Source organism: Mesoplodon mirus (genome assembly GCF_964341445.2).
Source record: "Mesoplodon mirus genome assembly, chromosome: 3".
In the NCBI taxonomy this organism is placed as follows: domain Eukaryota; kingdom Metazoa; phylum Chordata; class Mammalia; order Artiodactyla; family Ziphiidae; genus Mesoplodon; species Mesoplodon mirus.
In genome coordinates, this window is record NC_138978.1 from 29903805 (window position 1) to 29931480 (window position 27676).

At 46.8% G+C, this 27676-nt stretch overlaps 1 protein-coding gene across 1 annotated transcript in view; it reads right to left on the minus strand.

The window, feature by feature from the left end:
* The window catches only part of CSMD2 (CUB and Sushi multiple domains 2), a 659332-nt gene that overhangs the window by 109406 nt on the left and 522250 nt on the right, over positions 1 to 27676 (minus strand). Inside the window, exons 30-40 of the mRNA XM_082615655.1 lie at positions 25292 to 25486; positions 24164 to 24280; positions 21198 to 21311; positions 12627 to 12722; positions 10977 to 11180; positions 10478 to 10602; positions 9513 to 9609; positions 8295 to 8399; positions 5243 to 5361; positions 4669 to 4738; positions 2647 to 2763 (exon numbers count right to left, since the gene is read on the minus strand). Coding sequence (XP_082471781.1) covers positions 2647 to 2763; positions 4669 to 4738; positions 5243 to 5361; positions 8295 to 8399; positions 9513 to 9609; positions 10478 to 10602; positions 10977 to 11180; positions 12627 to 12722; positions 21198 to 21311; positions 24164 to 24280; positions 25292 to 25486 — 1359 coding nt within the window. The remainder of the gene's footprint in view (positions 1 to 2646; positions 2764 to 4668; positions 4739 to 5242; positions 5362 to 8294; positions 8400 to 9512; positions 9610 to 10477; positions 10603 to 10976; positions 11181 to 12626; positions 12723 to 21197; positions 21312 to 24163; positions 24281 to 25291; positions 25487 to 27676) is intronic.

Genomic DNA, 27676 nt, shown 5'->3' on the forward strand with positions numbered 1-27676 from the left:
CAGTCATTTCAGAGTGCCGTCTTGAGTCTGTTTTATTTTATGGGAAACGAAGTTCAGGATTAACACCTGATTAAATTTAGGATTCATATGTGTAGTATCAGTATAAAGATAGCCTTGTTAAAATAAACTTTTTACTTAAAAATACCACCACTTAAACATAACTACACCCAATCAAAAGACATGAACTTCAATACTGGTATTTTCCAGAGCACTTAGGATGATTCAGAAATTAGAAGAATACATCGTCCTATTGGTTCTATTAAGATGCCAAGTGAAGTTTATACTTTGGGATCTTATTGGATTAATCAAGACCTCCTAGCAACCCAACAGGTTAAATGGATCTCATTAACATCTTAACTTACATATTAATATATTCTTTGAAGAATAAAGGTGGGACTACTGATATTTATTTATTGATAAAATCTCTCAAAATTAGATTACTATTATTGAAGAAATACATTTCTAAGCATAGAAAGAAGTCTGCAATGTTAATTATGAAAATCTGACTGCAAAGTAGTATGTAGCATACAGTTCTAATTTTTGTATTAAAAAACTGGAGGACTATTCATTGGTTCACTAACAACATTTATTGAGCTCTTGCCATGCATCAAGGCTGTGCCAGGTGGGCACTGCACGGGGAGGAACAAGATCTACAAGGCCCTTGTCTTCATGAAGGTCACATTTTGATGGTGAGGACTAAGCTGTGAGTGATTATTTCTGCATGGTGGGATTACAGATAAATTGGAATTTTTATAATTTGCTCATCTGTACTTTATAATTTGCTTAGAATGAGCACATAGGCGTGAACCTTTTGCGTCTGATTATTTAAATAAAATAAAGACTTGGCATATACTGTTGAAGACCCTTCATGTCTCCTGCCCTCTCCCATTATCCTTCTCTCCGCAGAGGCAGTTGCTCCCATGAATTTGGAAGATAGCCTTCCAGTTCATGTTTTTAGATTCTTAAATACATATCTGGTTTGTTTTAAACATTTGCATGAATCTTATTATACTGTATATAGAGTTCTGTAAACTTTTAAATTTAGCATGTGTTTTTCAAGGTCTGTCCTTGTTGATATGTAAAGATACAGTTTATTGATTTTTAACTACATATTAATTAATTCCATTTAATGAATTATCCAGCCACACTATTCACTCTCCTATTATTTAACATGTATATTGTCTCCAAATTACAGATAATTTTACATTGAGCACCTTTGTACTTATCTGCGGAACCTATGCTTTCCAGCCCACCGCCCATGCGTCATCTCAACACCGAGGCTGCACGTCCATGAAAGGGGCTCTTCAAGGATTGCAGAATTTCTGAATTGAGCTGCCTGACTGCCGCCATCTAGTGGCAGAAATTTGTAAATGCAGCGGCTTTTAAACACAAAGCAGGTGTCATTAGGGCCTGTTTGGAGTCCAACACTAACTTGAAAGCAAAGGATCTGGTCTTGTGTGACTGGTCCCTGTAAGAGGATGACTTCCTGGAGGACTTAAAGATAGAGGTCTCTGGTGGCTGAACATCAAGACATACAAAGAAAGTGATGCACCTCCCACTTAAACTTCTGTTTTCCTCTGGATGTAGCCCTCCCTCCAGCCCTTTATCATCTGAGCTTTTTCTGACTCATGCCTGGAGGCAGAGCTATAGGGTCTCCCAGCTCCTCTTTCCTCAGTGTCTCAAAATCTGGAGTTTCCCAAGGCTGCCAAAGTCATCATCATTTTGTACCCTGATCATCCATCCCCAATTTCCTTCAGGAGATGGTACTTAATATGACTCCATTTTCTGAGGGTCACAACCTCTCTCCTCCCCTCAGGTAAGACTTAGATCTTTAGTTAGATCACTTTCTCTTAAAAGCCTCTTCTCCATCAGAAGACCCACTCTAGGATGAAAAATAAAGGACAAAAGAGGTGGTCTTCACTCCTCAGGTCACAGACTGGGGGTTCACAGGCCTGTGCAGCAGTGATCTCCTCGGGACATTTCATTTGTAGGAGCAGAGAAATGACTTGGGCAAGATGACCTATGGGTACAGCCTATAAATTCCATTCAACATAAATCCTTTATCTCTTCAACAGAAATACTGGGGGTTAGATTACATTCCCAGTGCACAACACATGAATCTCCACTAATTTAATTTTGTACCCAGATCAGTGTCCTCTACACCACGCCAACCCCTGTGTCTACACACACACACACACACACACACACACACAAAGACACCTCCCAACCTCTAAGGCCAGCTAGAAGGTGAGTATAAAGAACGCAAACTCAATTTCACGTTGACCTTGGCTCAATTTAATTAGGCTGAGAAATTAGATACTGGAATTAAAAGAACAGGCTGAAGTCCAGTCTCAGTAAAATAAGATTGTTTTTTTCTTTTTTAACCAGCCCTGAGTAATTTCTCATTCCACATTTTAGCCCACTGTTCAAATGATAAAAATAATAATGGCAGTCCCTGAATTTTTTCCCCTATTTTATGTCCCCAAGGCCCGTTAATCTCTACCATTCCTAATTGATCCTCACGCTTGCACAAGAGGTCGACCGCTGAGGAAGCAGAGAGGCAGAGAGCTAAATGGATTCAGCAGAGGTTTTGCTGACAGCCGCAGATAGCTGCTTTAAGCCAGAGGCCTGGGTGTGAAGACTTACCAAAGCCCACGGGCAGTGCTATTTGCCAGGAGCAGTCCGTGTTGCTGGGGTAGCTGCCCGGGAAGCCGGGGCTCAGGATCACCCCGTCCATGTCTTCCACTGCTCCTCCACACTGTGCTGTGACCGTGAGACCAGACAGAGCATTAGGACTGCAGTGAGGTGGGTACGGGGCCATGCAGCATTTGGACTTTCCCAAGTCAATTTCCCTTTGAGAACCCAAAGGAACCTATAAGTCATCTCCCTAAAAAACTGCAGACAAGGGCCAAATCCAGGAACGGAAGCATATCCTAGGTCTGCCCAGCCATCCACAAACCCAAGTTACGGATGCTTGACCTTGAGCATGCCCTTCAAAGTCAGTTTCCTTAGTGAGGTCATGCAGCAAAAGTGGTCTGCCCCAAGAGAAGTGTGACCATTTCCTACACTATCCCCCAAATCTCCCGCTCCTCACTGTCCAGTCAACTCTTCCAGGACTGAAAAATAGGAAAGAAGGGGACGGGGATGCACTGGCACGCCACCAGGCTCTTTACAAATACATATTCCATGGGACTGGGTGGTCAACAGAAGAGCCCCACCATGAGCCCACCCTCAGAGCGTGGACACACGCCCTGAGCCAAAGTGACTGTGATTATTTCAGCCCAGGAGGGGTTGGGGCATCTGAATCTCCAATCGAGGTGACTTCTGTCACAGTCACCTGAAGACGCAGGGCTGGGGCACGACTGCAGCCTGGTCAGTTGACGTTGATTCTTTCCTTTTACATCTTATTAGGAAAAGGCTGTGTGAGCAGAAAGGGGTTAGCTTGTCATGGGAGGCCACAGAAAGGAGCGGAGGGGAGGCCATATGCCGTGCCTACACAAATGCCTTCTGGGGAGAGGACTACTCGAGCACACAGACCCGAAGGGATCAGTGCCCGGGTGCAAAGTGGGGACTTGGGCATTGACCCCTGGGGTCACAATCCCAATGCTCCCACTTCCTGAGTGACTTTGGGCCAGCTCTAACTCCCTCCACCCCAAACCCCCAAACCTCAGTTTCCCCCACCCAGCACTTGTGTCACAGGGTGGTTATGAGGTTACAACAGAAAGGGCTTCGCTTGACTTGGAACAGCGGCTGGCACACACAGTACACCCTCAGCCTCGGCAGCTGCTGTTCTATGAGCAGTTCCCTGGGCAAGGCCTTTGTGATACAGGATGGGGAAAGGGCCCTGGGCTGACCAGTCCCATTTCTGACTGTTATGCAGATGATCAGGTCTGTATCCTGATGAGATCACTGAAGGGAAATGTCATATACTCCACTGCCACGCCCTTGGTTCACCTTGTTTCCTACCCGAAGGTTAGCCTAGACTTGCACTTGACAGTTGGCGGGGCATCAGGGAAACCTAGGTTTCCATTCCCAACTTTGCCACTTTCTTCTGAATCCTAAAAGCCTTAGTTTTCCTATTTGCAAAAATGAGGGTGATGACAGCTGCCCTGAAGAGCTGTGGTGAGGAGACACGTAGCTTGGTGCCCGGCAGGTGGCAGACCTTCAATAAAGGGATGTTCCCCCTACCCCAAGCTGACTACAAGCTTCTGAGGGTGGAGATCCTGTCTTTTCTTCTATCCAATGATCTCTTCATCACTACTCGGCACAGAAACCAAACCAAGTCCTCGTTTCACAGGGAACCCTCAGCCTTCCTCTATCAGTGGACTCCATCTGTCTGTCCCACGAGAAGTCACAGGGGAAAGCCCAAAGTGCCCAGAGGTTCCATTTGGGGTTTGGTCGATTATCTGGAATCAGAATGGCCATCATCAGGTTTTCGAATGGGCAAGCCTCCTATCATGTTTCATTTGGTGGGTGAAGGTATCCAAAAGTCAGGAAAATCTTGAGAGTTAAAGCTTACAAAAACATCAGTCTAAAATACTGCCTGTGAGCAGACCCGGAATATCAAACTTCCTTTGGAGTCAAACTTGATCCCAGTGATATGTCACTGAACTCAAAGCCCTGGTAGAAATGGATTTGAATGAACTGGAAAAGTGGGGACTCTCTTACCAATACAGAGCGGAGGAGGGTAGTTCCAGCGCCGCACGGTCCCGGGCATGCAGGAGATGTGGGCGTGGCCCTGGAGGAGTCAAGAACAGGGTGGGCTAGCTGCCCCCACGGGCACAATTGCGTGTACAACCTGGAGCAGGGGGCTTGTTCTGGGACCTTGGGTCAAGGAACAAGACACATGGATCCACTGTGGAATGGAGAGTGAGTCAGAGGGAGAGAGATCTGGGGAAGGATGCTTATTAGCGGCTATTGCTAAAGAATTCTCATTACTAAAGGTTTCTTGTGAGACTCCTTTAATTTCCAGAGTCCCTCACTGCCTTCGAAGGAAAATTAAATTTTCCTAAAGTCTAATCAAACCGAAACTTTGCAGGAACACATTCAAGGCTGGCTTGTGTCAAATGGCTAAAGTCAGCACTTTGTCTTTTTCATGAACAGCTCCAAGAGGGGATAACGGTGCCTGAGGGATCTGGGGGGCTTCTCTCTGTTCTTTGGCGACTGCAGCTCTGCCTGGGGAAGGCCGGCTGACCCCAGCTCAGGGGACACCTTTCCGGCCCTGGGGGTCAATGGGAGGTACCTGGAGGGCATATCCCGGTTCACACTGGAAAGAGACCACATCGTTCACCAAGTAGCGCTCGCCAGTCTTCACCCCGTTACTGGGCACAGCAGGTTCTGGACAACTGCTCAGGCCCACCGCTAGACCAGACAGAGACAGACAACGGGAGAATGGACAAGCCCATCAGGTGGACGTAAGAGCAGGCCGAGGGCATGGCTGGCAGCAGGGAGGAGAAGCTGCCTCCAAGCTGTGTCTTCTCTGCTTTCTCTCCTCCCAGCCTCTAGGCCAGGGTTTCCTAAGCCTTTCACCTCCCAGCACATGAGAAAATCAGAATGTTCATACGGCACAGAGGCTCAACAGACCAAAGCCTCCTGGGGCAGGCGGGTATCATCTGGGGACTCTGGCTGTCCAGAGGCCCTCGGGCTCAAAACTATACAACATTGCTATCACCTCAAGAAGTTCCATCATGCTCTTCCCAAGCAACTTTTGTCCTACATGTGCTTTTAAGAAGTGAATGTGGTGCTTGGAAATGGAAGCTGTTTGGGCCTAAATCCGCAAATCCCAGCATCTGGGCCAAAAGACTCCAAGGACAATATTAAAACAATCATCAAACTGAATTGAAAGTACTTCATCTCAACTGTTATCTTGTCTCTTTTTGCCCCACTCTTCCCTGCAGTCCAAGTAGAAGACAACTCAGTATTTAGTGGGGGTGATCACAACTTAGTAACCTGACACCTGCTTACTGGAATGGCAGTGGTAGACAGAAGGAGGAGGAGGGGCAGAGAGAAAGAGAAAGCAAGAGCCAAAGCGTGTGGTGGGAGAAGAACGCAATGGGGAGAGAGGTGAGGACCGAGAGAGGAAGATATAGGACACAGAGAAAAGTCCATTCTAATTTCTTTACATTGCATAGCTTGATTTTATTTAAGCCATGCTTACAACAAAGGAAGACTTAAAAAATCATATGCAATTTATTACTTCTGAAAGCATATTGTTTCATTTCCATTTCAATTAAATAAATATTAAATATGAGTCACAGCAGTAGACAAGACTTTTCAGTACCCTTCAAAACCATTTGCCTCTACAATAGCAGTTAATTCTCCCCTTCTGTACCCTCTTTGTAGATTATCTACAAAACAAACACAACTACAGGGTACTGGCTCCTAGGAATTTCAGTCTCCAAATACTAATGGAGACCTCTGTTTTCCCCTAGTTCTTTCCACTGTGAGAGGACAGCGCATGATAAACACCAGCTACTGAGAAAACTACCCATTCTTTTGAACAACAGCAACAGCAACAAAAATTCAGAAAGGTGAATTTTTCCTGGGAATGAGGCAGTAGAATGGCAAAGAGATTCAGGAAAGTTCTATCGTTGGAACATGTAAGAAAAGAGAAGATTCTAGGGAACATTTAAGAACTCAAATTTAAATACTGGATAAGGAAACAAAACTGGAGAGAACAGAGACGAGAGGGTGAAAGGAAACGTATGAATTATTCAAGAGCCCAGGATACTTCACCCTGCTGGGTGAGTGAGGCCTGAGAGGTCTGTGGGAGGAAGGTCTTGGAGGTCCCTGTCCTATCCTCCACCCTGCAGGGTCTTGGCTTCCAGCTGCCCCAGGGCCTTCTGACCAGCTGCACATTTCAGTTCTTCCAGGTGATGAACATTCTGGGATCCAGCTAATCCTCTTCCAACTACCTGGACAAAGCTCATTCATTTTGAGACCAGCTGGGCAATGCTGACCCTATCAGGCCTCTAGCAGCAAGTGGGGCTTCCATCTGCCCATCCTGTCCAAGATGGTCCAGCCAACCACACCTTCCCCCATTTCTTACTTCTCATTCCAAATCTAACTCAGGTACCCCTTCTGTAAAGTCTCACGTGGCCAGGGTTAGCTCCCCTCTTCTGTACACCCTTAGCATATCAGGTTGAACTACAATTACTGTTTCCATGTCCATCTCTCCCCCTAGACTTTGTGCCTTGTGCCTTATTCATCTTTGTTCCATGGGCACTTAGCACAGGGCACTTGCAGGTGTCCAGGGTTTCTTCATCACATTCACTTCTCCACCAGCCTCTGGGAGAAGTGACTGTTCTATCCTTTGAACCACCGCTGTACCTCCTGGCGACACCCCTGTGAGCACCTGGAATGCTGTCATGTCCTGCTCTGTCTACGTGTCTGCCTCTCTCCCGTGGACTCAGAGGGGACTCACCCCTCTTGATCTTACCCAATCCCAGCATCGCACCTGGAACATTGTAAATACCCTATAAGTAATTGCTGAATGAATGCATGGCAAACACTGCTGCCAACATATTTTTTCCTCTACCCAGTGGGGATGGGAATGGGCAGGCCGTCTCAGGATGAAAGCAGCTACCCCAGCAACCTCTGTCTTTGTCACCCCACAAGGCACAGCCCTTTTCCTTTTCTTTTTTTAAAAATTAAAAAAAAAATTAATACAATTTTTAAAGGTTACTTTCCACTTACAGTTATTATAAAATGTTGGCTATATTCCCCGTGTTGTACAATACATCCTTGAGCCTATCTTATGCCCAGTAGTTTGTACCTCTCCCTCCCCCTGCCACCCTTTTTCTTTAAGAGTTTTTAGTTGTGACCACTTAGGGATGCTGGAAGCCAGGATGTAAGGTTTTGAGAGTGGGAGAGGAGTGAAGTTTGCAATGAGGAGAACTTCAAGGACAGTTGCATCATTGACCAGGGGTTGGAGAAGCTAGTTTTTAGGACTGGAGGAGGAGAGAACCTCCATTGTCTCACACCCCAAATAATTTACTGGGCCCAAGCCGGTGACCAGGCCCTTCCTCCCACTCCTGTGTGGACACAGAGGAAGCACACAGGTTTTTGAGGAACGGGCCCTTGGGTGAGAACCCTGGCTCCACCACTTCCTGGCTGTGTGTCTTGAGGAGGCTTCAGACCTTCTCTGAGCTTGAGCATCCTCATCTAGTTTGGTGTAAGGCTTCAGTGGGGTGGAGAATATATAGCCCCAGGATAACCCCTGCTCCTTGTGGGAACTTGGGCCCTGTCAGTTCCCACCCTGAACCCTGCAAGCAGCTGACACTCTGGATTCTCACTTTTGTACTCCAAGTGGAAGCCGGCTGCAGACACGCTGATGTCTGAGTAGAAATGCAGGTAGAGCTGGTTGGAGGTGCTGTTCAGCAGGGCAGGCACGGTTGTACCTGGCGAGGAAATGGAGACCAATCAGACTTAGTCTCTCCTCACCCCTGGGCACCTCCCCATTTCGCCGGCTGTTGCTACCTGCTGACGTTCTGCTCCCAAGGCCCCCAGATGTCCCCAGTTATCAAACTCACTGAATGACAAATTAGCTTGCCTTAGTGTGCTGGGTCTCCAGCGGCTGAGGGAGGAGAGACTCCAAACAACTTCCTGCAAAATAGCAGTGGCAGAGCCACATGCCAGCAGCAGGGTGACTTCCCTCAAGTGGCCTATGAGTTTGGTCCCCTTCCAGGCGTCTTCAAAGTGACTCTGACGTGGATAATTCTCTAGGCCATTCAGGTAGTGTAGACAGTTTATCTGGGGCACATGACACCTCTTAGGTCTTGGCAGCATGAAGTTCTGGGGTCTACAAGACCCAGATAATTGCCCTGACCTTTGGGCAAAATCATACACCACAATTAGAAGTCCACTGCTGGAATGGAAAGTGGTGTGGCCACTCTGCTGACAGTCCCTCAAAAAAGTTAAATATAGAATCACATAGGACCCAGGAATTCCACTCCTAGGTGTATACCCAAGAGACTTGAAAACATGTTCCCAAGGAAACTTGTATGTGAACGTCCATAGCAACATTATTCATAATTAGCCAACAAGTTGGGAACAACCAAATGTCCATCAACTGATGAATGGATGAATGAAATGTGGTCTGTCCACACGGTGAAGTGCTGATGTGTGCTGTACATGGTGACCCTTGAAAACGTTACACTGAGTGAAAGAAACCAGACCCAGAAGGTCATATATTGTATGACTCCATTTATATGAAATGTCTGGAACGAGCAAATCCATAGAGATGGAAAGTAGCTTAGTGGTTGCCAGGGGGTGCGGGGGTGCAGGACAATGGGGAGTGTGTACAAATGGGTACCTGGTTTCTTTTTGGGGTGATGAAAATGATCTGGGATTGGATAGCGGTGATGGTTGTAGAAGCTTGTGAATATACTAAACCCCACTAAATTGTACACTTTAAAATGGTAAATTTTATGGCATGTGAATTACATTTCAATACTAATAATGAAAGTCCACTACTGCCCTCAGAGTCCAGGTCCCTAGAAGCCCCGCCTCACCTGAGAAACTCCCCAGCATGGTTACAGTGTTGTCTGCACCATCAAACACTTCCAGGGAGTCCCAGTTCTGCTCTGTGACAAAACTGACGACTTGAATCTGGAAAGGCAGGGGGATTGAATCATGGGTTAGGCAGCCCTCCCTCTTTGCCTCCCTTCCCATCTACGTGAAGGGAGGAGCACCTAGTCTGGACCCGACACCGTGCTAGGGACTCTGATAAAAGTCAGATGCAGTCCCTGTCCTCCAGCAGCTCATTGTCCAGTGGCGGAGAGAGGTGTGAGATGACTGCACGGCAGTGGGGTACTCTGTCAGGTAGAGAACGGGGAAAGGAAAGTCCAGGCCACTTCGGGCCAGCTGGCCTCCTCCTCACTTCTCCAACACTCCTTGGGTTTCCTCACTTTCCTGTCTCGACTGCACCAGACATCCTGCAGCTGTGAGCCAGTATAACCTGCGCCTGGCTGGACCTGTCCACCTTGAGTCCCTGCGGCTCCCCTCTGTTGGCCTTGCCCGCCCCGGGCCCTCCTCCCGGCCGCTGCAGCTGTCCTGGGCCTCCTCCAGCTGGCTGTCACCCCCGGGCACCAGTATGGTCCCGATTCCACTGCGGCCTCAGGCTGCAGGGGCGACGCCCCAGGTGTGCACCGGGCGCTGTCCCTGCTTCGTCTGGGCTTGCCGGTTTGCTCCCTCCCCCTCACCTGCAATGCCTCCTCTTCCATCCCCCCACACTCTGAAGAACAGAACCCTTCAAGTCGTTTGAGAAACATCTACGATTCCTCCCCAGCCTTCACACTCCAGCTCCAGGCCCACCTCCTTCTTCTGGCTTCCCTAATGGCCGAGCCAGCGCCCACCCCTTGTCCTTCCTGATCCGGGAGCTGTTGTGTTTTTCTGTCTGTGGGCCTCCCCCGCACACCTGGCCTGAGGGGCAGGGACAGGATGCTGTGTCTGCCCCCGGCACCCCCTTGGCCCTCACCTGGATGCCAGCGCCTTCGGGGACCATGATCTTCCACACGCAGTTGAGGCTGTTGAGGTACGGCTCGGGGAAGCCGGGGGACAGGATGGTGCCCCTGCGCTCCGTGAGGTTGCCGCCACAGGGCACTGGGAAAAAGGCCGCTCTGGTCTCTGTGGGTCCCCAGGGGAGCCTCCCCGGCAGAACCCTCCCAGGGCCCCCAGCCTCGCTGTGACTCCACCCCAGGCTGGCTTCCCCACCCTGGGCCCCATCCCCGCCCCCTCCCGTGGCTCCTCCCCATACGACCCTCCTGAGGGACCTGGTTCCCGCTGCCCCGCCCCCATGTCCCTCCCCCAGCAGCCCCCGCTGCTCCTCCTCGCTGTCTTCACGCCGACCCACAGGACGAGGGCTTGGCTGGAAGGGGTCCCGCTCTGAAGTCACTCTGGCCGGCGGGGCTGCTGTGCGTCTTGCTGGGTGTTGGCCGGTCACCCTTGCCCCTAAGTCCTGGTTGTCCAGGACTCACCCACACACGTTGGTGCTGAGACATTCCACTGGGCCAAGGCCCCGGGAACAGGGAGGCACTCGATTTCTGGGGAGCCCTGCAGGGCGTAGCCGGAGTTGCATTCGAAGCGGACGGTGGCGCCCACCGAGAAGTCACTGCCCAGCCTCCTGCCATAGCGGGGTTCCGGCACCGAGCTGCACTGCGTGGCGCTGGTCCGGGGCACCGCTGCAGGGGACAAGGGCGCTGAGGGGCAGGCCACACCCCTCTAGAAACTGGTCTGGGGATGGGCACACCGGGGGGCTGGAACTGGGTGGGACCCTGAGAGGCTCTGGGCACTTTCCCTCCGAGCAAGGGTAGGGGGCTTTCTAGGATAAGGCCCATCTTACTAAAACATAGCTGGACACACAATGTTGTAGCACAGCTTCTGGAAACCACGGGACGCACTGTGAGCCCCCTGGGCCCAGACTTTAGGCCCAGTCGTGCTCTCTGCCTTCCCAGTGAAGGCCCTTGTCCAGTAGGGTCCCATGTCCCCTAACAGGGGGAATGGCCCTTCCTTCTCCCCTGACCCTGCCTTTGCCCTCTTCACCCCCTGTGCCTGAAGACCCTACCCAGGGCCCTGCTCTCATGACCTGAATCTCCCTTCCTCCTACCTACAGGGGCTAATAGGACCTTTGAACCCAGGCCCCAGGGGGGGTGTCCCAGGGGCAGGATTACCCCTGCACAGGGCAATACAGCTCATCCTGGGCGGTGGAATGAACAGGACCATTCTTGGAACCTGAGCCCTAGAAGAGTGGACGTTCTGCTGGACAGAGGGAGGCTGGGGCCTCCAGGTGGAGGCCAGGGTGCTCCAAGACTTGGCCTTTCCGGGCTCGTATGGAAGGGAACAGACACTGATTACCTGCCTCATGCCAGCTACTCTGTGAACTCTTTTTTTTTTTTTTTTTTTTTTTTTTGCGGTACGCGGGCCTCTCACTGTTGTGGCCTCTCCCGTTGCGGAGCACAGGCTCTGGACGCGCAGGCTCAGCGGCCATGGCTCACGGGCCCAGCTGCTCCGTGGCATGTGGGATCTTCCCAGACCAGGGCACGAACCCGTGACCGCTGCATCGGCAGGCGGGCTCTCAACCACTGCGCCACCAGGGAAGCCCCTGTGAACTCTTTTAATGCCATTGGTGAGGTAATATGATCACCCTCATTTTACAGGTGAACAAACTGTGGCTCCAAGAGGAGGAGTAGCTGGTGCCCAGTTAGAAATCGACAGAGCTGGGATCCAAATCCATGTCCAACTCACTCCAAAGCCTGTGTTTTCCCCGCACCTTTACTGGGTCTTGCAGACAAAACCAAGCTCCACGGGAGAGGGTCTGGGTAAGAGGCCTGGGCTGGTCTTCCCAATGCCATCAGGACTGTGCCAGACAATGGGCAGTGGGGGTATGTGTGCAAATTAGCTTCCCTTCTATGATTTCTTCCCTTATCCAGCGTGGAGTTTGGTCCAAGAATTGTCTGTTGGGTACATGAATGTATAAAATTCAACTGAATTTCAGGGAACTGCACCATAAACCAGTAACTGCCCCCAAACACCCTAAGAATGAGGCTCAGACTAGGGGGTCAAAGGTCCCTGTTTTCTCTGAAGAACTGAGACTGCCTTCACACCTCCCACGTCCACGTCCTGCATACCTTGGTAGACAAAGTGGAAGCCTCTGGCTGGAACTTGGCCTTTGGCACTGAACTTAATGAGGACTTGATTGGAGGTGGCCAAGGGCAGCGATTCTCCTGCAGAGATAAGGGGCAAGGAGGAGAGGAAGACTGTGAGTCCAGCAGTCGGACCTGGCAGGTAAAATCCTGGCCAGGATGGAGGGGCTGCCCACACCCCACACAGCAGCCCCTTCCACCTCCCAGGTCTTCCTAAAATGAAACCTCACTTTTTTTTTTTTTTTTTGCGATACGCCGGCCTCTCACTGCTGTGGCCTCTCCCGTTGCGGAGCACAGGCTCCGGACGCGCAGGCTCAGCGGCCATGGCTCACGGGCCCAGCCGCTCTGCGGCATGTGGGGTCCTCCCAGACCGGGGCACGAACCCGTGTCCCCTGCATCAGCAGGCGGACTCTCAACCACTGCGCCACCAGGGAAGCCCGAAACCTCACATTTTTACTGTAAGTTACAGTTTAAAGTTTACAGAAAGCTTTCACATCCGTGGTCTTAACATTGACCCATGTCAATGTGAGGTTGGCATTCAGTACCTGCAGTTTATAGATCAAGAAAGATAGGTTCAGATCAAATGACCTGCTTGGAAAGGAGAAAGCTTCTGAAGATGTGTTGACCCACATGGATGGGGGAGAATGGCCATTACCAAACTGACTGGTGGTTTACTTGGAAAACTGATATCAATCTGATAAAAACAAACAAACAAAAAAGGCACCAAGTTCTGGAAAGGAGGGTGACGTAATCACTAGAGAGTAACTGGCTTTTCCCAGGTGCCCTGTGAAATGACTGACAACCAGAGTGATCATATAATTTATTGCTCATACTAGGACACTTCCGAGAGTCAAAGGGCATGCTATTAATAGTTATGCTGGGACAACCAAGTGAAAGCTGGGACTATCCCAGGCAAAGCAGAGTGTACTGTCACCCAACCAATAACACAATAAAGTGGGGAAAGTCCGCACAGGGACAGGAAGCTAAGGAAGCCCAATAGCTTCTATGTCAGAAGATAAAGATATATATTCTGCTTGATGTGGTGCAGACGGACCTGCAGCCATGAGGTGGAGTCCTGCTCACCATCGCCTTCCTGTGGAAGCTGAGGGAGAATGTGGGGTGATGGGCAGTGGCATGACCACTCGGCATGCTGCCCCTCCATAGCCTTAGGGACCCCTGGGAATGTCTGCCGACCCCACTGTCAGAAGGGAAGTAGGTGTTACAGAAAGCCAGGCTACATCTCCACTTCAGGGAGGCTTGGAGTTGGAACCACCCAAGAAGCCATTGGGAGGCACATCTGGGGTCCACCAGTGCTTCCAGAAAGCCCATGTGATGCTACTGGTCATGGGGGTTAGAGAACTTTTTTCACAACACACTTAGATTTACATAGATCCCAGGTGGCTGAGCCTAGGAGTCACTGCCCAGCTAAATTCTGGCTGCCAAAGCAAAAAGAAACTCATGAAGAAAAGCTTTTCTTGATTTTCACCACCATCTCTAGTTCCTCCTCTCAATACATGTGAGCAGAACAAACTCAACTTTTCCATTTTCCCATCATCTGGCCGGATATATGTGGAGTAGGACCCCCTGTAATCTCTCACAGGACCCATTTCAACTTCCAGTGCTGGACGTATGCAGCGCTCCCTCTCCAGGAATAAACACACAGTAAAATCACTGGACATAAGAAAAGATTCCAAAGTTTTAAGGTAGGAGACCTCTCAGAAGTCAAAGCAAGTATCTTTATGTGAACTACAACAAAGAACAGATAAAAATCTCAGAAGATTTTTAATAGCGGTTGTCACAAGATTAAATTTAGCATTGCGTCTCTGAAATTAGAGGAGGAAGATGTGTCAAAGAACAGATCTGAGATCAATAAAAGCTACAAAGAGATGAGAAACTCTAGCACATGGTGCTGGATTCTGCAGAAATTGAACAGCAAAGTGGACATTAAATTTGGGAAATTCTTCCAGAATCCACAGAAAAAGGATCAAGAGATTAAACTAATGAGAGAAATGACAAGAGACGTGGAAGACAGGCAGAAAAAAAATCTAATATGCATATATCAAGAATTCTATCAAAAAGAGACATGTACCAAAATGTTCATAGCAGCCCTATTTACAATAGCCCGGAGATGGAAACAACCTAAGTGTCCATCATCGGATGAATGGATAAAGAAGATGTGGCACATATATACAATGGAATATTACTCAGCCATAAAAAGAAATGAAATTGAGCTATTTGTAATGAGGTGGATAGACCTAGAGTTTGTCATACAGAGTGAAGTAAGTCAGAAAGAGAAAGACAAATACTGTATGCTAACACGTATATATGGAATTTAAGAAAAAAAAATGTCATGAAGAACATAGGGGTAAGACAGGAATAAAGACACAGACCTACTAGAGAATGGACTTGAGGATATGGGGAGGGGGAAGGGTAAGCTGTGACAAAGTGAAAGAGCGGCATGGACATATATACACTACCAAACGTGAGGTAGATAGCTAGTGGGAAGCAGCCGCATAGCACAGGGAGATCAGCTCGGTACTTTGTGACCGCCTGGAGGGGTGAGATAGGGAGGGTGGGAGGGAGACGCAAAAGGGAGGGGATATGGAAACATATGTATATGTATAACTGATTAAATTTGTTATAAAGCAACAACAACAAAAAAAAAGAATTCTAGAGAGAGAAGACAAGAGAAATTGAATGAGAAAAAATAATTTAAGAAGGAAGACAACTTTCTAAGCTTGAGAAAGACTTGAGGTTTTTGAATGAGATTGTTCACAAAGTGCCAGATCTAATTAATGAAAAGAGATTTCCACCACAACACATCCTAGTGGGCTTTTCAATTTTAAAAATAAAGAAAAAAATGTGAAAGGTTTTTAAATGAGAAAAGCATGGGTTGCCTACAAGGACAAAGAATCAGGTTGAATTTCAACTCATCTATAATATTAACTATTGCAATGAAGTAACCTCTGCAGCTTTGAAATATTTGTGACCCATAATTTGATTTATAATCAGGTTGTCATTTATAGGATACATCAAAGGAAAGGCATTCTCATACATGCAAGGTGACAGAAAGTACTGCAGTGAGGAGCCCTACTTTAAAAAAATGAACAAAAGTAGGGAAATCAAAAACTATCAGGGATAAAGACAGCTAGGAAAGTATAGTTAAACCCAATTAATTATTGTTAAAGAGGTAACAAAACTAAATGCAAATGGAAAAACTTGTTCTTGGGGAAGAAGTCCATAATTATAAAATAATTACTAATAACATTGATAAAGTCCAAATGTATCAGCAAAGCTTGGAAATTAGAGATGGGTCAGGTATGAATGGAAACGTGAAGAAGCAAAAGCAAAACAAAACAAAACAAACAAAACCCCAGAACGAACAAAACAAGGTGACAGATAGCAGGCCACATGTTTCAATTATAAGTAAACTTCCTCTTAAAAGAAAAAGACTCTCAAAGAAAATGAGAAAAGATAAATCAGGCAAAGACAGATAAAAAATTGTTAGAAACACAGGAAGACAACAAAATATCACAATTGTGCTGGCAGATACTTTCACACAACATTCTCACTGATATATAAATAGAAAAAAAAAATGAAGACTGTTGAGTTGTGGTCTTCAAGCTTTTCTTTTTCTCCCCCAGCCCAGCCTCAGGGACAGGGACACAGTTCACTCCCATCAGCACCAAAGGCTCATCATCAGTGTTTCTCTATATGAGGAATAAGAGATGATCTGAGGATATTGATATTAATGTATATAGATCCTATACTTCTATTTCTCTATCTATTTATCTATCTATCTATCTATCCATCTATCTATCCATCCATCCATCCACCTATCAGTCATCTATCTCTATCCTTATTTCTTTCTATTTCTATTGGTCATCTACATTTCTATTTATCCCTATCCCTATATCTATATTTATATCTACAGGTCCTAAGTGTATACCTATCTCTCTACCTGTACCTATGCTTATACTTCTATATCTATGGATATACTTATATCTATCTATCTATCAAGAGATTTTGAAAAAGCATCTTACCCTCCAAAATCCTGATTTACACTCTTGGATGAGTGTGTATGTGTGGGGTGTTCCATTTCATTGAGAACCCCTGATATAATGGGTTTGAATAATAAAAATGAGTAAGACTTATCTAATGGCTATTACAAAGCTTACTGAATCCTAACAGTAAATCTAGGAAGTAGAAGTTTTACTTTTTGCACTTTGCACATGAGGAAACTGAAGCTCAGAGTGGCCAAGGATTGTGATGGCAAGCACCTAGCATGCAAGTTGGAGAGCTGAGATTAGAGACCAGGCAGTGTGACCACAGGGCCTGAGCTCACCCCTTCTCTCTACGTGGACTCTCTACGCAACAGAGAACACACATTCTTCTCAGAAAATTAAGGAATTAAAAAAAATGTCCTTGGCTACTGAGAGGACCTCATTGAATCCCCAGAGTAGAAATGGTACAGGCCGCATTCTCTAACTACCTGGCAATAAAAATAGAAATTAACACAAATGTTTAAATGTAATGGGAACAAAATCCAGGTTCTTGGGGAAAAAGAAGAGACATCCTTAAACAACTCTTGGGCAGAAAGAGTAAATCATGATCATGGATTATTTAGAAAGTAATGATGATGAAAACAGTACATATCAAAATTTATGGCATGAAGCCAAAACTATGCTTAGAGGTGAATATATATATGCTGTAAACATGCTTCTTTATTACACAGAAAAAATAAATAAAACTCTCAATTCAAAAAGTTACAACAAGAAGAATAAAATAATCTGAAAAAAAGGGGAGACGTTATGAAACACAAGCGGGGTTCAATTAATTAGAAAACAATAACAAAGTCTACAGAAGAATTGATAAGTTGAATATGAAACAGAATGAAGCCAACAAAATGAAACAAACTAAACAATATAAAACTTCTGGTCCAGCTGAGAAAAAAGGGCAACTATGAATATACCATTCAGTCTGTGGAGCTTGTTATTATTTTCTAATTAATTAACCTCTGCTTTTGTTTCATGACATCTCTCCTCCTATTTTTCTTCAGATTATTTTGTTCTTCTTGTGTATAACCACTAATACAAAAGAGATTAAACATCACCATAGGATATTATGTAAGTGATTTTGTTCCATTTAAAATAATCACAAAATAGATTTTTTTTTTTTGCTACGCAGGCCTCTCACTGCTGTGGCCTCTCCCGCCGTGCAGCACAGGCTCCGGACGCGTAGGCCCAGCGGCCATGGCTCACGGGCCCAGCTGCTCCGCGGCATGTGGGATCCTCCCGGACCAGGGCACGAACCCGTGTCCCCCGCATCAGCAGGCGGACTCTCAACCAGTGTGCCACCAGGGAAGCCCCACAAAATAGATTTTTTTACTGACATATAAAACATTAACATTGATGTTAAGGTAATATACCTGACTAGACCAATAACCATGGAAGAAAATAAAAGAAAAACTACTGAAAAGAGATAAAATAATGAGACAGATTTATTTTCAGACGATATCACTTCTTGCCTAGAGGACCCAGGAGAATCAGTTGGCAGTGTTAGCATTATTATGGAGGGTTCAATGACTTTACAAGATGAATATACCCCAAATATCAGTCTTCTAATATACTAGCAAAGACCACTTAGAAAATATAATGGTGGGGCCGGCAGGTGATGCTGGGGGGAGACTCATTTACAGTAGCAGCAACAAAAATTCCACCAAATATCTAGAAATAAAGTCAACAGAAAATGGATACTGCCTAAATGAAAATTATAGCACCTTTCCAAAGGTTTTTTTTTGTTTGTTTCTTTCAAAAGATAATAGAGAGACATACCATATTCCTAATGGGAAATAGAGTTACTATTATAAACATGTGAGTTCTCCCCCAATTAATTTATAAGTTTAATGGCATTCCAATGAAAATTCCAATGTAATTTTTTTAACTTGATATAATATTTCTAAAAGTTATTTGGAAGCAAAATTAAGCAAGAATAATCAATAAAAAATTCAAAATCAAGAATGACAATGGGGACTTACAGTACCATATGTTTAAAATTATTATAGTGTTAAACATTATTATAATGTTACACTAATTAAAGCTTTTTGATACTGATACAAGAATAAACAGAGGAGTCTAGAAACATACCTTTAACTTTATAAAAACTTAATATATGTGAATCTGGTATTTTGAAAATTCCATTAGAACAACTGATTAACTAAATTTGCAAGATGTTGGTTAGGTGTTCCCTAGTTCAAATAATAAATCAAAATAAATTCCAAAGGTATTAAAAGAAAAAATGAAACTAAAAAAGTAAAGGAAAACCCAGAGGAATATTTAGTCAGCAGAAAAGTAGAGGAGAAAACTATAACAGAAAACATTGACAGATTTAATATCATGGGAAATTTAGATTTTCTGACATTAAAACGTAACCTGAAGAAAAGTAAATGGCAAATGATGAACTATAGGGGAAGGTTTTTCATAGCATATACTATACATAAGAGGTTTTTATGGCATGTAATATATATAGCTTCTAATAATGTGGAGCTCTACTAAATACATACAAAAATAAATGCTAATAGAAAATCAACACTAATTTACAAGTAAATTCACAAATAAAAAATTCATGGGCCAATAATTACATTATACAACGTTAACCTAAGTAGTAATAAAAAAAGGCAAATTAAAAAATGAGATACCATTTTCACTTTTCAAACTGATGATGTTTTTGTTTTCTTAACTACCTAGTTTTTGTGAGAATAAAACATGCCCTTTTTTAAAAAAATACCTTTATTGGAGTATAATTGCTTTACAATATTATGTTGGTTTCTGCTGTACAACAAAGTGAATCAGCTATACGTATACATATACCCCCATATCCCCTCCCTCTTGAGCCTCCCTCCCACCCTCCCTATCCCACCCCTCTAGGTGTTCACAAAGCATCGAGCTGATCTCCCTGTGCTATACAGCAGCTTCCCACTAGACATCCATTTTATATTTGGTAGTGTATATATGTCAGTGCCACTCTCTCACTTTGTCCCAGCTTCCCCTTCCCCCACTGTGTCCTCAAGTCTGTTCTCTGTGTCTGCGTCTTTATTCCTGCCCTGCCACTAGGTTCATCAGTACGGGTTTTTTAGATTCCATATATGTGTGTTAGCATAAGGTACTTGTTTTTCTCTTTCTGACTTACTTCACTGTGTATGACAGACTCTAGGTCCATCCATCTCATTACAAGTAACTCAGTTTCGTTCCTTTTTATGGCTGAGTAATATTCCATTGTATATATGTGCCACATCTTCTTTATCCATTCATCTGTCGATGGACATTTAGGTTGCTTCCATGTCCTGGCTATTGTAAATAGTGCTGCAATGAACACTGTGGTACATGACTCTTTTTGAATTATGGTTTTCTTAGGGTACATGCCCAGTAGTGGGATTGCTGGGTCATATGGTAATTCTATTTTTAGTTCCATACTGTTCTCCATAGTGGCTGTATCAATTTACATTCCCACCAACAGTGCAAGAGGGTTCCCTTTTCTCCAAACCCTCTCCAGCATTTATTGTTTCTAGATTTTTTGATGATGGCCATTCTGACCAGTGTGAGGTGATACCTCACTGTAGTTTTGATTTGCATTTTTCTAATGATTAGTGATGTTGAGCATCTTTTCATGTGTTTGCTGGCAATCTGTATGTCTACTTTGGAGAAATGTCTGTTTAGGTCTTCTGCCCATTTTTGGATTGGGTTTTTTGTTCTTTTGTTATTGAGCTGCAAAACCATGCCCTCTTATTTGTTGGTGAACAAAGTGGCAAGAACTTTCTGGAGCGATATTTGACAATCTTTATAAAAAGCCTTAAAGATCACACATTTCCTTTAACTTAGCAATTCTACTTCTAGATATTCTAAGGTAATAGAGATGTATACAAAGATATATGTATACTATATTGAATTACTATTCATGAGAGTGAAAAATAAGAAAACAATCTAAATGTTCAATAATAGAGAATTCATTACATAAATTTTAAATAACTATATGATAGACTTTTATGCAGCATTTAAAAATCCTATTACAGAGGAAAATAAAAAGAGAAATGCTCACAATGAACATTTTAATAAAAATGTATATTGTTGTGTTCAATAAAAAATGTAAAAGATTAGGTCCAAGTAGATATAAAGACTGGAAGGAAATACACTCCACCTTTTCAGTGGTTCTTTCGGGGTGGTTTTTATTTTAATTCTCTATACAATTAATTTGTCTTGCCTCTAAGTTTTCTACAATGGAAGTGCAACATGTTTACCATTAGAAAAACAGGTTGGGTCTCAATATCAACCTACAGGGGAATGCTATGCCACTTGGGAGGGGTGTAGACACAGCTTGGGGTGAGGGTAGCCTCTGAAGCTTCCTTCTATGTGGTGTCATCAGGAGCTGACAGCAGCAGCGTACGACAAACACAAAGGTGTGGCTCCACCTGTGGCCACGCCCTGCTCACAGGGCCTCCTTCCTCCTTCCCCTCGACGCCCCTGCCCACCACCCTCACCGTGCTGGCCCAGCCCTGGGTACCTGTGTGGGAGCCCGAGAGGGAGCCGAGGAGCTGAGAGTGCGGGTTGTGGCCATCATGCACCTCCACCACGTCGTTGAGGGCCGTGTAGAAGAAGGCAAACTGTCCAAACACCACTGCGGAGGAGACACGGTGCAGAGAGCTCAGGGGCAAGGCTGGGCGGCCGTGCTGCGGGGGAGCCCTGGACAGCTGGAGGAGCAGGGCGACCTCAGAGGAGGTTGTCGGTTCATGGGGCTAACTGCTTGCTGAGCCTTTCCACTGGCTGATTAGACACTGGGCACAGGGATGCGGGGACCTGGGAAGGGTCGGGCTGGCATTCTCCACACAGGTCAAGATGACATTGTGGACTGCACGAGCAGCCAGGCTAACCCTAGTCCTTTCTCAAGTTGCAGTGGCAGCAGCTACTCTAGGAAAAGGAATAGCTTCCTGTAACTTCCCCCATGTTTCATGTTGATCTCAGGACCCTGTATTTTCCTTCACTTTTTCTTCAAAGATCCAGCCAATGAGGGCATCCCCTGGATACAAGATCCCACACATTTAAGAGGAATGAGGGTGCTGAGTAGCAGCCTTCTCCTAAGGAAGGAGCGACTGTCCCTGGAAGAGGCAAACATCTCTACCTCATTTCCCTCTGGCAAATCCAAGGAAAGAGGCAAAATGACATGTATTGAGCACCTACTCTGTGCTGGGTACCATGCTTGCCATGCACGTCATCTTCTTCAACCCTGACTCTTCCAGATATCTGATTTTATAGACAAAGAAACTGAAGCTCAGAGGTTGAGTTCCCCAAGGCCACTCAACTAGCTCATGGGAGGGGGCCGAAAAACTGGTGGACCATGACCTTGAGGAGTCCCCTTTCAGACAAGACCTAAGGGCCCTGCCATTGGATGGCTATCACAGGGTCTTTCCTCAACTGTCCCATCTCTGCCAGTCACTGCTGGAGGGGGTGGGTTACTGACCCTGTGGGGCCATGGGGGGGCACAGCTCCATTTCAGACCCTGGTACATTCTGCCTGCACTGGTCTCCCATTTGGCTGGGTGCATCTGAAAGCAAGTACCAGGGTAAGCCCTTCTCTATTTTGGCTTAAGCCTTGAGCACGTAGGAAGTCAGATGTGCATGCATGTGCGTGTGTGTGCACGCGCACACGTGCATGTGTGTGTGTGTGTTGAGGCTGGGAGGGACTTAGGCCATGGAGTTGACTGCCTGCGGAAAGAAAGCATTTGCAATGATGAGTATAGTAGTGAGTGGAGTGAGAGATTTTTAGCTCTCAACTCACGGGCAGAGGAGAAGGAGGGAGAGCCTGTTTTGGTGCCCTGAAAATGGGCACTGAGTGAGGGGTGGTGGCAGGGATATTTCCACACTCTCCCCTACAGAGGTGAACAGGATGGGCAAGGTTCCTGATTTCACACAGTGTGCATTCTAGTGGGAAGAGACAGTCAAAAGTGAAAAAACAAAACAAAACACTTAAGCAAATAGATAAACAAAATAATTTCAGATAGTGTTACATTTTAGAGGGAGTGGGAGAAAAGTGATAAAGCAAGGCAGTCCACTTCAGGTAGGGGATCAAAGAAAGATCTATGAGGAGAGGGTGTTAAGGCTGAGACACAGGCTGGGGACAAGTATTTCCAACCTGAGGCAAAAATCTGCACCTAGATCCCTGGGCTTAGCATCAGTAAAAAAGAGAACATGCTTGGGACAGATCACGACCCCTCCTAGAATCAGCTCTCCACATACAGGTTCCAGCCCAGTGAAACTGCCCAGCCTTGGGGCTGGCTGCCTGCAAAGGCGTGAGCTCTTTATTACTGGAGGAATTAAGTACAGTATGCAGCCCAGCTATCAAGGATTCGGCTCCGGGTGGCAGGTGGGATTGGACAACCTTTCAGTACTTTTCTACCTGTGATTCTACAGGTCAAAAGCTCCTGCCACATGAATGTGCTGGGGAGCGTGTGTGTCCACGCACACGAGTATGCAGGTGCTGGTGTGGGAGTGGTGCCCAATGGCAAGAGCTGTGGGTAAAGATGAGGCTGGGAATTTACAGAGAGCAGAAAACACGTCTCTCTCATCTCTGCAGCTCTGGTTCCCAGCAGAGTGCGAGGTCCCTAGGAGGTGCTTAATAAATGTTTGGTGAATGATCAGGCCTTGCCCCAGGTTCAGTCCATCCTATCTCTTGGGAAAAAGCAGCCAGTTCTCTGCAGGCTGCCTCATCTCAGATGGTCAGGATATATAGATGACCTTTACCCCACTAATGCCAACTCTGTTTAGAAATAGTTGTTCCTCTTCCTACAAAGAGGAGATCCAGGGAGAAAGCAGCCCGGCCAGTCACTGATTGCCCGGGTACAACCAGCCTGTGCCCCTCAGGAACTTCCTGAATCCTCCAGAGCTGCCAGGACTCTTAACTGTCCCACTGCTAACCAGGTGACAAGGCTGGCTTATTTTGCCGGGGCCTCTTGGAATCTGGAGGTTTCTCTGCCTTTCCAGGGCCCTGACCTGCTCCTCTCTTTTTTTCTTGCTCATCCTACCAATTGCTGCTGGACCAGGCTTCCGCTCACAGACGGAACAGTGGAATGATGGGGTGCCCAGCTCCCTCACCTGTATGTTCAAGTCCAACTCAGTCCCACTCCTTCCCTTCTTCCTGGCCCTCCACCACCCTCCCCTGGGTTCCCAGTTGGCCTGGGTCTGCAGCACCTCTATGCAGACCCGGGCTGGGCTAGGGAGTCCCCGGTGCACCCTGCCTTCCCTCTGTCCTGGCTGGTCCCTTCCTAACCACCCTACCCTTGGTTCCAGCAGGTCTCACTGGTCCCTTCCTCCTGTGTGTATCAGGAGTGTGCTCTACAGCCCACTGCAGAGCAACAGCACACAGCTGTCCTCTGAGGGAGACTGCTTGGCCCATTGGCACAACAGGAGTGGAAACAATTTGGAGTGGAATTGGGAGGTGCTGGAAAACATAAACAAATAAACACAAAATCCATACCGTAGTCCTTGGGAACGGTGACAAAATACAGGCAGATCTGTCCACTGGTGTAGTTCTGGGGGTAGTTAGGGGACAAGACCACTCCATCTGAACCCACATACTGTCCCCCACAGGGGGCTGAAAAAGAAATCAGGCAGAGGGTCAGGTGACCTCATGGGTCTCTCATCAGCTGTCCACCCTCCGTCTCTGCTCACTCTCAGCCTGACCTTCTGGCCCTGGTGGGGCTGCTCTGAGGTCTGAAGCCACTAATGTGGAGGAGGGGAATTCTGGGGACATGCCCTGCCCTGCCCGCCCTGCCCAAAGACATCCATCCCTGGCCTGGCATGTGGCCTGAACTCCCCACCCCCACCCCCAATGCTATCAAGGGCCCTCCTGGGTGCTGGCCAGTCCTTGCCCTCTAACTAGTGACACTGGCATTGGTCCCTGGAGGCCCAGCCCTGGGGAGCACTTTAGGAACCTCTTCTGCCTACAGGTGGGACCCGGAGATGGTCTGCCACCCCACGGCTGATGTCTGTACCTGGGCACTTAGTGTTTGCACGACTAAGGAGCAGAGGTTTGCTCAGAATAGCCCGCTGGGAGCAAACAGCTCACATGACCCAGCCATGGTCCCAGTCCCACGAGGGGTGGACCTCAGAGCCAGCCTCTCCCACCTGGACAAAGGGGCCTCCTTACTTTTCAACTTAGGTGGCCGCCATGCTCCTGAAGTTCCGGCACTCCATCCGATCCCTTTTGTCAAGACCCCATGGCTAACCCAGCTGCCCTTGGAGTTAGCCCACCCTGCTGGTCTTAGTTTTACACATCAGAACTCTCAGTGGTTTCCCCTAGGACTGGGAACAATCTCAGGGTCACTTTTAGATTCCCCTCTCTGTGGTGTGGGCTGCTGGCATGTCTCGGGCCACCGCTGAGGACATCTATTGGAGTGGGGATGAGGACACTATGTGCTCTGAGAGAGATGACCCATTGACGGGGACTGGTACACCTGGGGAATTTCCAGCCCTTCTCATTCATGGCGAACCCAAGGAGCCCTCCTGTGAGGCCCATGTCCTGCCTGCCCCTTCCCCTAGCCTCCAGCCCCTTCTGCCTCTGGCATGCCCTAGTTCCCTCCATCCCAGCCCTGGGCTCCAGCACCTGTGCACACTGGCTGGGGATGATTCCACACAGGCTTCCCATCAGGCCCCAGGATGCAGCTCAGGGTGGAGGAACCCTCCACCTCATAGCCCCCCTGGCAGTAGTAGGTGATGGAGGAGCCCAGCTTCAGGTCGGACCCCACTCGCGTGCCGTTCTTGATGGGACCAGGATCGAAACATGACTCCCGTGGGTTTTCTGGAAAAAAAAAAAACACGTATATACACAGACAGACACATATACACAGAGAGCTCATAAGTGGCCTAATCCCAGGGCACAGCACCTATGGGGAGACCCCGACTCTGATTACCCACAGAACACATGGGGATTTGGGGCCGATGGGTGTATTCTTTTCAGGTCTGGAAACCTCTCTAAATTTGGTTACAGACTAGGGCTGGAGAATGAAATAATGCCATTTGCAGCACCATGGGTGGACTTAGGGATTTTCATACTAAGTGAAGTAAGTCAGACAAAGAAAGACAAATATCGTATGATATTACTTACATGTGGGATCTTAAAAATGATACAAATGAACTTATTTACAAAACAGAAACAGATGCACAGACTTTGAAAACAAACTTATGGTTACCAAATGGGAAAGGTTTGGGGGTGGGGATAAATTAGGAGTTTGGGATTAACAGATACACACTATTACATGTAAAATAGATCATCTACAAGGACCTACTGTACAGCACAGGGAACTCTACTCAATACTCTGTAATAATCTGTATGGGAAAAGAATCTGAAAAAGAATGGATATATGTATATGTGTAATTGAATCACTTTGCTGTACACCTGAAGGTAACACAACATTGTAGATCAACTCTACTCTAATACAAAATAAAAATTAAATTAAAAATTAAAAAAAAGAAAGAAACTAGGGCTGGAAGTCATTTTGGAGAGTGAAATCTCCCTTCTTCTCCCCACATTCTTGCCCTGACGCACAAAGGAGGGAGTTGCGGCTACACCTTTGAGGCTGTCCCTCAGCCCTGATTCACTCCTCCCGCCGGGGAGGCACGTGCTGCTCTGACTGGTGGGAGATGACAGTCCTAGGATTGTGTCTCAGTAGTGACCGGGTCCCTGTGGTGAAGGTCAGTGGTTAGGCACAGTCCACCTTTGCTCAGCTTTGATCCTGCACACTCAACATGGCGGCCTCCTGGTTTTCTGTCTGTGTGGGAAGCAGGGACGCTTTTGGAGATGTTTTCTCTTCTCTTTCTTTTGCTGACAGCTGTGTTGCTGGCTGGGTAGGTAGGTGGAGCTGATACCAGTTTTGCAGGCTGTTATATCCATGCCTTGCAGGCACTTCTGAGTGTATGGGTACTGATATTTAGATTTAGGAAGAAAGTAGGAAACCCCATTTTAGCCCCTGGGATGAGTCCAGACCTCCAATGCAGTTTTCCAGGGCTTTGCATTGGGGTACTGAGTGTTTGCCAGCTTATTAAAACAGCAGTATTTTTCCATTTGACTACTGATGCTTATATGTCTTCCCAATCAGGCATACCATGGCTGCACCTACACTGCATCCACTCTGTCCCTGGCACTGGACAACAGTGAACTTGATGCTGCCTGAGCCACTGAGAGTATTAGCTGGGGCTCCAAGTCTCTGGAGAAGGACACTCACTGCACAGTCTCCCTCCCCAGCAGCTGGAAATCCCAAACAGCTCTTGGGAGCCAATGTTCACATCCAGCCACTGCTGCCTTTCCTCATCCTCCTTGTTCCCAAACCACTGATGGTCAAGAGGTCTGTCGTCAGGGCTGGGCAGTGTCAGGAGAATGCAACAGAGTATCAGGATACCATCGAAACCCTGGAGGCTATACTGCAGAAGGGTCTAGAGATGGGGATTCACAAAGAGGTGCCGACAGCCCTTGCAGAAGGAACCAGAAATTCAAAGAGCAGATTTAAGGAGGAAAGACCCAGAACAGAAGGGATCAGAGTTCAGAGGTGAATAGGTCAGGAGGAATTTTGCTGAGGTCTGTCCTTGTCACCTGGGTACCTTTAAGCTGCGTGTATAAGAGGCAGTCATAGCCTTGAGGGTGTTGCTCAGCTGCCAATCAGCCCATTGACTGATGGGATGGGACTCAGAGTCCGTAATTCAGTCAAGTCTATGACACCTGCATTTGTGCCCTGATGGTGGGATGGCCCTGCTCGTTGTTTTTGCCTAGAGCTTATTTAGGATGGAGCAGTCCTGGATACATTACTAAATTTAAACTCAAGTGGGACCCAGAAAATGGCTCCTCACCTAACAGAGGACCCCTCAATGGTTTCCTCGTGTGCCCTGTGATGGATCACCTTGTCCACCACTTCAAAGCTGTCCTCCCCCAAAGCTTAGTGCCTCTGGCCAGAATGCAAATGACCATTGGGTGGCCCATTTGTGAATTGCAGAGATA